We start from the raw sequence: 12,605 nt of genomic DNA on the forward strand, positions 1-12,605 counted from the left end.
TTTGTCGAAAGCTTTCTCTGCATCTATTGAGATGATTATATGGTTTTTCTCCTTCAGTGTGTTAATATGGTGTATCACATTGATTGATTTGCATATATTGAAGAATCCTTGCATTCCTGGGATAAACCCCACTTGATCATGGTGTATGATCCTTTTAATGTGCTGTTGGATTCTGTTTACTAGTATTTTGTTGAGGATTTTTGCATCTATGTTCATCAGTGATCTTGGCCTATAGTTTTCTTTCTTTGTGACATCTTTGTCTGATTTTGGTATCAGGGTGATGGTGGCCTCATAGAATGAGTTTGGGAGTATTCTTCCCTCTGCCATATTTTGGAAGAGTTTGAGAAGGATAGGTTTAGCTCTTCTCTAAATGTTTGATAGAATTCACCTGTGAAGCCATCTGGTCCTGGGCTTTTGTTTCTTGGAAGATTTTTAATCACAGTTTCAGTTTCAGTGCTTGTGATTGGTCTGCTTATATTTTCTATTTCTTCCTGGTCCAGTCTTGAAAGGTTGTGCTTTTCTAAGAATGTGTCCATTTCTTCCAGGTTGTCCATTTTATTGGCATATAGTTGCTTGTAGTAATCTCTCATGATCCTTTGTATTTCTTCAGTGTCAGCTGTTACTTCTCCTGTTTCCTTTCTAGTTCTGTTGATTTGAGTCTTCTCCCTTTTTTTCTTGATGAGTCTGGCTAATGGTTTATCAATTTTGTTTATGTTCTCAAAGAACCAGCTTTTAGTTTTATTGATCATTGCTATTGTTTCCTTCATTTCTTTTTCATTTATTTCTGATCTGATCTTTATGATTTCTTCCTTCTGCTAACTTTGGTTTTTTTTGTTCTTCTTTCTCTAATTGCTTTAGGTGTAAGTTTAGGTTGTTTATTTGTGATCTTTCTTGTTTCTTGAGGTAGGATTGTATTGCTATAAACTTCCCTCTTAGAACTTCTTTTGCTGCATCCCGTAGGTTTTGGGTTGTCACGTTTTCATTGTCATTTGTTTTTAGGTATTTTTTGATTTCTTCTTTGATTTCTTCAGTGGTCTCTCAGTTATTTAGTAGCATATTGTTTGGCCTCCATGTGTTTGTATTTTCTACATTTTTCCTGTAATTGATATGTAGTCTCATAGCATTGTGGTTGGAAAAGATACTTGATATGATTTCAATTTTCTTAAATTTACCAAGGCTTGATTTGTGACCCAAGATCTATCTATCTATCCAAGGTCTATCCTGGAGAATGTTGCATGAGCAGTTGAGAAGAAAGTATATTCTGTTTTTTTTGGATGGAATGTCCTATAAATATCAATTAAGTCCATCTTGTTTAATATATCATTTAAAGCTTGTGTTTCCTTATTTATTTTCATTTTGGATGATCTGTGCATTGGTGAAAGTGGAGTGTTAAAGTCCCCTACTATGATTATGTTACTGTAGATTTCACTTTTATGGTTGTTAGCATTTGCCTTATGTATTGAGGTGCTCCTATGTTGGGTGCATAAATATTTACAATTGTTATATCTTCTTCTTGGATTGATCCCTTGATCGTTATGTAGTGTCCTTCTTTTGTCTCTTGTAATAGTCTTTATTTTAAAGTCTATTTTGTCTGATATGAGAATTGCTACTCCAGCTTTCTTTTGATTTCCATTTGCATGGAATATCTTTTTCCATCCTCTTGCTTTCAGTCTGTATGTGTCCCTAGGTCTGAAGTGGGTCTCTTGTAGACAGCATATATATGGGTCTTATTTTTGTATCCATTCAGCCAGTGTATATCTTTTTGTTGGAGCATTTGATCCATTTACATTTAAGGTAGTTATCGATATGTATTTCCTATTACCATTTTATGAATTGTTTTGTGTTTGTTATTGTAGGTCTTTTCCTTCTTTTGTGTTTCCTGCCTAGAGAAGTTCCTTTAGCATTTGTTGTAAACCTGGTTTGGTGGTGCTGAATTCTCTTAGCTTTTGCTTGTCTGTAAAGGTTTTAATTTCTCCATTGAATCTGCATGAGATCCTTGCTGGGTAGAGTAATCTTGGTTATAGGTTTTTCCCTTTCATCACTTTAAATGTGTCCTGACACTCCCTTCTGGCTTGCAGAGTTTCTGTTGAAAGATCAGCTGTTAACCTTATGGGGATTCCCTTGTATGTTAATTGTTGCTTTTCCCTTGCTGCTTTTAATATTTTTTCTTTGTATTTAATTTTTGATAGTTTGATTAGTATGTGTCTTGGCATGTTTCTCCTTGGATTTATCCTGTATGGGACTCTGCACTTCCTGGACTTTATTGACTATTTCCTTTCCCATATTAGGGATTAGGGAAGTTTTCAACTATAAGCTCTTCAAATATTTTCTCAGTCCCTTTTTTCCCCCCTTCTTCTTCTGGGACCCATATAATTTTAATGTTGGTGTGTTTAACGTTGTCCCAGAGGTCTCTGAGACTGTCCTCAATTCTTTTCATTCTTTTTTCTTTATTCTGCTCTGTGGTAGTTATTTCCATTATTTTATCTTCCAGGTCACTTATCTGTTCTTCTGCCTCAGTTATTCTGCTATTGATTCCTCCTAGAGGATTTTTAATTTCATTTATTGTGTTGTTCATCATTGTTCGTTTGCTCTTTAGTCCTTCTAGGTCCTTGTTAAACGTTTCTTGTATTTTCTCTATTCTATTTCCAAGATTTTGGATCATCTTTACTATCATTACTCTGAATTCTTTTTCAGGTAGACTGCCTATTTCCTCTTCATTTGTTAGGTCTGGTGGGTTTTTACCTTGCTCCTTCATCTGCTGTGTGTTTCTCTGTCTTCTCATTTTGCTTAACTTACTAAGTTTGGAGTCTCCTTTTTGCAGGCTGCAGGTTCGTAGTTCCCATTGTTTTCGGTGTCTGCCCCCAGTGAGTAAGGTTGGTTCAGTGGGTTGTGTAGGGCTTCCTGGTGGAGGGGACTGGTGCCTGTGTTCTGGTGGATGAGGCTGTATCTTGTCTTTTTGGTGGGCAGGACCGCATTCGGTGGTGTGTTTTGGGGTGTCTGTGACCTCATTATGAATTTAGGCAGCCTCTCTGCTAATGGGTGGGGTTGTGTTCCTGTCTTGCTAGTTATTTGACATGGGGTGTCCGGCACTGTAGCTTGCTGGTCATTGAGTGGAGCTGGGTCTTAGTGTTGAGATGTAGATCTCTGGGAGAGGTCTCGCCGTTTGATATTATGTGGAGCCGGGAGGTCTCTGGTCGACCAATATCCTGAACTCGGCTCTCCCACGTCAGAGGCAGAGGCCTGACACCTGGCTGGGGCACCAAGACCCTGTCAGCCACATGGCTCAGAAGAAAAGGGAGAAAAAAAAGAAAGAAGGGAAGGAAGGAAGAGAAAATAAAGTTATTAAAATTAAAAATTTAAAAAATTATTAAAAAATTGAAAAGAAATAGAAAAAGAAAGAAAGAAGACAGCAACCAAACCAAAAAACAAATCCACCAATGATAACAAGTGCTAAAAACTATATTCAAAACAAAAAAACAAAAAAAGGACAGACAGAACCCTCGGACAAATGGTTATAGCAAAGCTATACAGACAAAATCACACAAAGAAGCAAACACATACACACTCACAAAAAGAGAAAAGGAAGAAAAAATCTATATCTATATATAGATATAGGAAGAGAGCAACCAAATCAATAAACGAATCTACCAATAATAATAAACTCTAAATACTAAACTAAGATAGACATAAAACCAGAAACAAATTAGGTACAGAAAGTAAACCCCAAGTCTACAGTTGCTCCCAAAGTCCAGCGCCTCAAGTTTGGGATGATTCGTTGTCGCTTCAGGTATTCCACAGATGCAGGTGCATCAAGTTGATTGTGGAGATTTAATCGCTGCTCCTGAGGCTGCTGGGAGAGATTTCCCTTTCTCTTCTTTGTTCACACAGCTCCTGGGGTTCAGCTTTGGATTTGACTTCGCCTCTGCGTGGAGGTCGTCTGAGGGCGTCTGTTCCCCGCCCAGACCAGACAGGGTTAAAGGAGCAGCTGATTAGGGGGCTCTGGCTCACTCAGGCCAGGGGGAGGGAGGGGTACGGAGTGCGGGGAGGGCCTGCACCAGCCTGAGGCGCGCTGTGAGTTCTCCCGGGGAAGTTGTCCCTGGGTCCCGGGACCCTGGCAGTGGCGGGCTGCACAGGCTCCCCGGAAGGGGGGTGTGGAGAGTGACCTGTGCTCGCACACAGGCTTCTTGGTGGCGGCAGCAGCAGCCTTAGGTCTCCTGCCCGTCTCTGGCGTCCACGCTGATAGCCGCGGCTCGTGCCCGTCTCTGGAGCTCGTTTAGGCGGTGCTCTGAATCCCCTCTCCTCACGACCCCGAAACAATGGTCTCTTGCCTCTTAGGCAGGTCCAGACTTTTCCCTGGACTCCCTCCCGGCCAGCCGTGGTGCACTAGCCCCCTTCAGGCTGTGTTCACACCGCCAACCCCAGCCCTCTTCCTGGGATCTTACTTCGGCTAACATTTCTCACATAACAAAACAAGACTCGGTGACTTAAAACAGAAACCGTTTATTATTTCTCATATGTCTGTAGAGATTGGCTGGGGGTCAGTAGGGTATTGGCTGTTCCAGGTTGGGCTCAGCCAGGCGGCTCTGGTCCATGTGTCTCATCCTCCTGGCCAAGCTGCCGCGTTCTTCCCACAGCGAGGGTAAAGGTGCAAAGGGTAGGCGGACACACTCGACCCCTCTTAAGGGCTGGGCTTGGGACTGGCCGGCTATCGCTGCTGCCTCATTCTGTTGGCCAAAGCAGTTTCCAAACCCAAGCCAAAGGCTGGAGAAGTGTATTCCACTCCTTTGATCGGAGGAGCTGCAATGTCATTTATGTGGTGAAGGTGGTAAATATAGGGAGAGATAAGAAACTGGAACCAAAATGCAATCTTCCGTGAATAGTAATAAACTGCTACTTATCCAATACTTATTGTGGGCCAGGACTACGTATATATGATAATAACTAACATTTATTTAGCACTGTGAGCCAGACACTTCTATGCACTTGACGTGAATTGTTTCATGTAATGCTCACAGCAGTGCTATGATATAGACCCTAAGGTTATTCCCAGTTTCCATCGAAGGAAACGGGAGGAGAGAGGTTTAGTAGACTTGCTCAAGGTCAAAGCCGGGTAACCCTGCGTGAGCACCCAGGCTCCAGCGCTGTATGTGATCTGTTACTATCATCAAGGACTTTTGAGAGTACAGAGGCCCAGATCACTTAAGGGACTTGTCTGCAGTCACTAGGTGGACACAACTTTAGCATCCTGGCCCACGTGACTGCTGGCTGTATTCTTCCCACTGTGCTGTCGGCCAATGAGTGTTAATTGAGGAATGTAGCCTTATTCTGTTCACTGACTGTGATGTGGTCAAAGGCATAAAATCCAGGTATGAGACTGAAGCTGATCATCTGTTGTTTGTCCAGAACCCTCCAGTCTTGTTAGCTTTCGTCTCAGTCCCAGTGACAAACTCTAAATGTGAAAGATGTTCCTTTCGTCACTTGTTGATTAATATTCCTTGAAAAAAACTTATTTCCATATGCATAGCCCAAAGAGAAGTGTCAGCACTTAGACATACTGATGAGAAAAAGGCTTTGTGTTTTAGTAAAGGTTAATTAAGACCCATCAATTTTTTTCCTTTAAAACATTAAAATAATGTAATTAGCTATTTTTTCCCTCTCTACTCCCAGAGGGCAGATGTAAATGTTCCACCTAAATGAAGCTATTTATTTAAATTCATCCAGATTTCTTTGGAAGTTTTGTACATCTTTCTTCTGCCATATCAGCTTCGAGCTACAATAATTTAATAAGTTTTTCCTAGGGTGAAATTGGATGCCCTTTATCGATCTTACACTGAGGGGGCATTCAATTACTTAATCTGAAGTGGTATATCTGGGTCTCTCGATTACAGCTTTGTTATAAACGGCTTGCTAATGATGCTCGGGGTGCCTAGGTTAATAGGGGCCATCCTAGCCAGGGCTGGGTAATTGAACGCTTTCTATTTTGGGACCAGTTATGTGATCTCTTACGGTGGTACTAGGTTCCCACAATTACAGCCTGCATGCACAGGGCACAGTGCTGAGCCCAGGCTGGGGAGCAATCTCACTGAAATGTATACCTGAGAACTCTGGTTTAATACCTGAATGGGAGCGCCAAGGGTCCCCTCTCTTCTGAGTCCACTGGCACCAAAACGTGGACATTCCAGACAGGTGAAGTGCAGTGATATCCATTGCTTATTTCTTAAGAAAGAATAACCTGGGTGTTAGGTTTCGGAATGACTGTTCTTGGGATAATTGGTGGCATATGGAAAAGGCCAATCCAGGAAGAAAGCAGCAATCCATTTTCCTTTCAGTCCAGTCACATGAATCTGATTTTTCTTCACCGAGTTACGTTAGTTCATAGTTATATTTATTTTAAAGATCTTTTTGAAACCATACATAGTGTGCATCTATGTATTTGGGCAAATACAAATACGCTTTGTGTTTGGACAAATCCTAGCCCTGACCCAGCCTTCCAGAGTCTTGCCCCTGCCTTTTCTCCCATCCGTTTCCCCCGCCCGCACCTGCCGCATAGCCCAGCGGTCTGCTCTCCTGGTGGTCCCCATGGGCTTTGATCTCCAGCTTCTCTTCTTCATGCGGTCTTTACTTCCCTGATCTCCACGTAGCTGGCTTCCTTCTCATCATTCAGAGGTCCCCTCCTGAGTTAGGTCTTCCCTGGCCATCCTCTCTACTCTACCTCCCCTTCCTCTAAGGCATCAGCTCTCCCAGGGGATGGAGGCCAGGGATGCCGCTACACATCCTACAGTGTACAGAACAGCCCCTGACAACAAAGAATTATCCGGCCCTCGTGCGGCATTGAGAGCTCCTGTTCAAGGGTTTCCTTGTTTTCTCCCTTTATATTTTCTTCCTACCCTTTATTAGCATCTGAGATGGTGTTATTCATTTGTGACTTTTTATTGTCTGTTGCCCTGCAGCCCCTAACTCCTGGTGGAGAAAAGCCCTCCCTGTCGTGGTCACTCTGGCACCATTGCTGTCGAGGCTGACAAGGGTGGCCTGGAAGCCTCCAAGCTCCAGGTCCTGCACTTACAAAGGCTCACAGCAATGTATTCACCTGGTTATATGGGCTGTTGTTTTTATATTTACTTATTTATTTAATAAATTTATTTATTTATTTTTTATTCTTGGCTGTGTCGGGTCCTTGCTGCGGAGCGCGGGCTTCTCATTGCAGTGGCTTCTCTTGTTGCGGAGCACGGTCTCTAGGCGTGCGGGCTTCAGTAGTTGTGGCTCACGGGCTCTAAGAGCACAGGCTCAGTAGTTGTGGTGCACGGGCTTAGTTGCTCTGCGGCATGTGGGATCTTCCCAGACCAGAGCTCGAACCCGCATCTCCTGCATTGCCAGACGGATTCTCAACCACAGCGCCACCGGGGAAGCCTTGGCTGTTGTTTTCAGTCAAGTATTTGACATACTATACGCTGGCCATATGTTTTGATGGAATTTGTAAGTGTAAGATAGGTTTACAGTTTTTTCCTCCAAGAGAGGAAAAACCCCGGGTTTTTTTCCCACACCAGCAAAATCTCCAACTCTTAAGGCACCAGCTGCGTGTCCTACAATTCAGTTGAATTCTTACAGTAACTCCCTGGAATTAGCACAGACTTCACGGGTCAAGGGCTCAGTCCTCTGAGACTGCCCCCACTTCAGGCCACAGTCACAAGTCTTGGGTCCCCAGGCTACCTACACTTCTGTCCTGCAAATTGGCTGCAAATTCAGAGGTTCCCACAGCCCCCTCCTCAGGTTCCATAATTTGCCAAAATGATGCACAGAACTCAGGAGAGTGCCTTACTGACTATTACAAAGGAGATAATACAAGAACAGCCAGATGGAGGAGACGCACGGGGCAGTCTGCGGGGAGGGTCTTGGACCTTCCACGCCCCCTCTGGCTGCACCACCCGCCCAGCACTGCCATGAGCTCACCAACTAGCAAGCTCTCGGAATCCTGTCGTTTAGGGGGTTTTATGGAGGTTCCATTGTGTAGGCACGAGTGATTAAATCTTTGGCCATTGGTGATTAACTCAATCTCCAGCCCTTCTCCCTTTCCTGGAGGCTGGAGAGGCAGGGCTGAAAGTTCCAAGCTTCTAATCAAGGTTTGGTCTTTCTGGCTACCAGCCCCATCCTGAAGCTCTCTGGGGGCCCCAGCAATAGTCACCTCACAAGCATAAGCTGAGGTGTGGTTGAAAGGGGCTTGTTATGAATAACAAAAGGTGTTGTCCCTGTCACCCCTATCACTCAGGAAGTTCCAAGCGTTTTAGAAGCTCTGCGCCAGGAACAGGGGACAAAGACCGAATACGTATTTTTTATGACATCACAGCCCCCATCGCATGCTGGTTTCAGGCCTCCACACCTGGACTTGCATCTCGGGCAGTGCCCAGTGCACAATCTACCTTCAGAAGGGATCTGGTGAATCACAGAAGGGAGGAATGAATGAATTAGAGGAGAGTGTTTCTTTGAAGCCCTTAAGGCATCTGGAATTGTCTCCCCAGTTCTCTGCTCCCCGTTTTACATTTAAAAAGTGAGACGTGGCATGAAGAACCTAGGGGTAAGAAAGGAATAAAGACACAGACCTACTAGAGAATGGACTTGATATGGGGAGGGAGAAGGGTAAGCTGTGACAAAGCGGGAGAGAGGCATGGACATGTATACACTACCAAACGTAAAATAGATAGCTAGTGGGAAGCAGCCGCATAGTAGCACAGGGAGATCAGTTCAGTGCTTTGTGACCGCCTGGAGGGGTGGGATAGGGAGGGTGAGAGGGAGGGAGACGCAAGAGGCAAGAGATATGGGAACATATGTATATGTATAACTGATTCACTTTGTTATAAAGCAGAAACACACCATTGTAAAGCAATTATACTCCAATAAAGATGTTAAAAAAAAAAAAAGTGAGACGTGGAGTGGGAGGTCTGGCTGGAGGGTGCAGCCTGCCCAGGGGACAAATCCTCTGGCTCACCACGTCCCAGGCCTCTCGGTTGAGACTGTCCGCGTCTCTGCCTACTCAGGTCTATTTGTTTATTTTGCTTGTCAAAGGAAACCTTTGTTCTTGTTGAGGAATGTTTTGCCCATCCTGTTGGGTCCAGATTTTGTACATTCTTGTCTTGGAGCTTCAAAGACCATGTTTGGAAAAAAATTGAATTAGGCCTCCTGTAGCCAGAGAGACAGAAGGGTGCGACCGGCTCCCCGCTGCGATGCTGGTTGGAGCCTTATTTTAACCCCACGTGGCCTTGTTTTTGGCGTGTGAAAAATGTTTTCTTGGCCTAGTGAGTGGGTTTCCAAGTAGGGGAGCTTGCCCTGTTGTTTCTCCTGTTGGGGAGAATTGTTTGTACCCAGTGATGGGTCAGGGGTGGTTGAACAAGTTGGGGGCAGAGGTTTGAGCCTTGAGGTTCCCGGCACGTCCTCCCACTGCTCTCTGGGATGAGTGGGTGGCGGCCCGAGGCACTGGCCTGGTTCCAGCCGAACCCTCCCACAGCCCCTGCTCCTCTGCACTTCTCAGAACTGCTCTGACCCGTATCTCAGCCTTTGCTCGCTAGCATTCCTCAAACTGCTTCCTTGAGACAGTAGTGAGAGTTCTTTGGCCAATTATGTTTTGGAAACGTTGTGTATTATATTCTTCTCCTGTGAAAAATCCTACTCTAAAGAAGTCTGTGTAGTTTGGTCCATCTCACCTTTTCTCCAGGTAATTTAAGCACTGACCTATGGACAACACGCAGGACATTTTGTGGAAGATGTTTTAGGAAACTGCTTGGCTATTTCTTGGTCATTGTGTTTTGACAAAACATGGGCCTTTTGGTCCAAGGGGAGGGAATATTTCTGCTGGTGAGTTCTGATTGTTCAGCCTTTCAGCCAACGGGAGAGGGGGCTTAACGCAGGGTTAGTTAATATCACCTTCTCTAGGATTGTTGGAGGGGTGTGTGTATGCAGAATTGGAGGTGAGTCTGCCACCCCTGGGTGATTCTGAGGTGCTAAGGAAAAATAACGGGATGGGATTACCCATCCTTGATTCACTTCAGATGTTCTTGGCATCCATTGACAATTCAAAAATAAGAGTAATAGTCATTGATGATGCTATTATTATCTACCTTTTATGGGATGCTCAATACGTGTAGGCATTATGCAAAGTCTTCACATGCATTAGCTGATATACTACTTGTTACACACTTGAAAGGGAGGTACTTTTTATCCTAATTTGACTGGTGAGGAAACCAGAGCTCAGAGAGGTTATATGGCTGGCTCAAGGTCACATAGCTAGCTGGTTAGCATTGTTATACCACTGCTGCAAACTAAGTAGGTCTCCTTCTTTGCTCTTTTTACAACATCCACAAAGAGGTGTCATTTGGGCAACAATACATTTTATAACCGCAGGATTCTGTTAATGGATTTTGAAGAGTCACGTTTTCCCCAGGATGATGAAAGTGAAAAATTGTTTTAGGGTCTAAAGTGTTCTGTTGCTCAGGGGAATACTGCACGTTGGATTTAATTGCTTAATTACTTAAAGTCAAAAAAATTTTTTAATATGATACATTCTACTGAAGGAGAAAATCATTTCAGTGTTTCTAAATTTTCATTAACTTTTGCGTCCTAAGCTAGTAATAAATGTTAGCTCTAGGTTAAGAGACTATTGGTGCTACTGGGAGAGTAAAAACCATTTTCTCTGCCTGCTCCCACCCTAAACATCCTCCTTCTTGGATTTTTTGTTGACTTAACAGCACTGATATTTCAATTCATCCCTCAAATTCATAGTCTGACTGTGCATGAATCTGAGAATGACTGCAAGTCCTGGGACAGGGGGATCCAGTCACTTAGATGTGTCAAGGCAAAGGCATAACAGAATATGTGGGTTGTGTAAAGTAGGAGGTGTTTAATATGGTGCTGGTGGCGCTGGTGTTGGGGCCACATTTGGAGGCAGAGACTGAACTCCAAAGCCAAGCACCAAAGACCCGAAACCTCTCCCTTTATCCTATATGATTTTCATATATCCTATATGATTAACTTGCTTGTGACCGAGTCAGCTTGGCCAAAATTGAGAAGTGGAAAAGAAGCGTGAACGTCTCTCCTTGGAAGATGGTCCCAGGGTTATTGCTATCATCACATAATGTAATACGACCTCTTTTCTCTGTTGTTTAGGCAATCTGACATCTTAAAGATTTTGAAGAGGAAACATTTCAAAGGAACACAGGCTGTAAAAGAAGAAATCTTCATGGACTCTGTGTGGGTGGTGCGCCAGTCCATCCTTCATTGAGGCCATGAGATCTTCTAATCCCTTGGGTGTTCCCATGTTCTCCAGTGAGAACTCCTCCACTTCATTTGGTGCCATGGGAAAAACCTGAAGGACAGGAAGAATTGCTCCCGACCTTGTGGCTTTTTCCAGGATTGCAGTGACTCTTACAGACCATGACAATTGGAGATCATTCGTGTTGTCTTTCGGAGTCGAACCAAAGAACACGCATCCTCATTCTCTGGTGTTTTAGCGCCTGATCATTTTTATATTTGTTTCTGTTGCTTGTGCCTTTCAACCATTGTATGTGATCACGAGACGTCCTTGAAGTTTTCCAGCACGACTTGCAGGCATCCGGACTCCCTGGGGACTCGCCCATGGCTCGGCGGGCCAGCAGCCCAAGGGCATTACGATGAGGCACTGCATTAATTGCTGCATCCAGCTGTTGCCCGACGAAGCACATACACAGCAGGTCAGCTGCCGAGGAGGCCCCCATCACAGTCGCCAGGAGTGCCCCATGTGCAAAGGAGAAAACAAAATTGTGTTTCGAGTGGACGGTAAGCAGATGAACTTGCTTGCCGTTCTCGAAGTGAGGGCTGAAGGGAATGAGAGCTGGAGTGGGTTTCTGCGCTTCAAGAAGGGGAAGCGATGCAGCCTCGTTTTTGGATTGATAATAATGACGTTGGTGATGGCTTCCTACATCCTTTCTGGGGTCCACCAAGAGCTTCTGATCTCATCACCTTTCCATTACGGAGCCCTCCCCAGCAATCCCAGCTTGATGGATGGTGAAAATCCGAGTGACACAAAAGAGCATCATCACCAACCCTCTGTAAATAATATTTCGTACGTGAAGGACGATCCAAGCATTAAATTAATTATCAGCAGCATCACAGCCAGGATTGAGTTCACAACCAGACAGCTCCCAGACGTGGAAGATCTCAAGAAGCAGGAATTGCACGTGAGTAGCCTGGTGCTCATTTCTGTGGACTGATTTTTAAAAAATTGCTGCTTCCTTTCCTGTCACCACCTTTGTGAAGAAAATGACCAAAAATTTCTCAAGTGTAGCAATGGTAATTTGACAGCCTTATGGATGAGAGCTCACTGGGAGGTCCGTGTCCACGCAGTTAGCCCAGAGAAGGGAATTCTGTACTGAATGGCGCAGCAAGCAATGTTGAAGGACGCCCCTCCCAATAATTCCTTCCCGGGACTTTTTGCTTGAAATGTGGCCCTGGCAGTTAAAGTTGCTTTTGTAGATTACCGTCATCTTGTTTCTAGTCTGTCCTAATCACAGTGTTTGCCTCTAACGGCCATTTAAATATCCAGCTACACAGTCAAAAGTTCCAACTCTTTAATTTAGTTAGAT

At 44.2% G+C, this 12,605-nt stretch overlaps 1 protein-coding gene across 5 annotated transcripts in view; it reads left to right on the top strand.

Moving 5' to 3' along the window:
- Positions 1-12,605, top strand: part of CHST15 (carbohydrate sulfotransferase 15) — a 99,637-nt gene that overhangs the window by 39,512 nt on the left and 47,520 nt on the right. For all 5 annotated transcript variants that reach the window (XM_060286444.1, XM_070043907.1, XM_030831998.2 and 2 more), the window contains exon 2: positions 11,152-12,200. In XM_060286444.1, the coding sequence (XP_060142427.1) occupies positions 11,655-12,200 (546 nt within the window). In that variant the 5' untranslated portion in view covers positions 11,152-11,654. The remainder of the gene's footprint in view (positions 1-11,151; positions 12,201-12,605) is intronic.

This window comes from Globicephala melas, chromosome 16, assembly GCF_963455315.2.
Source record: "Globicephala melas chromosome 16, mGloMel1.2, whole genome shotgun sequence".
In the NCBI taxonomy this organism is placed as follows: Eukaryota; Metazoa; Chordata; class Mammalia; order Artiodactyla; family Delphinidae; genus Globicephala; species Globicephala melas.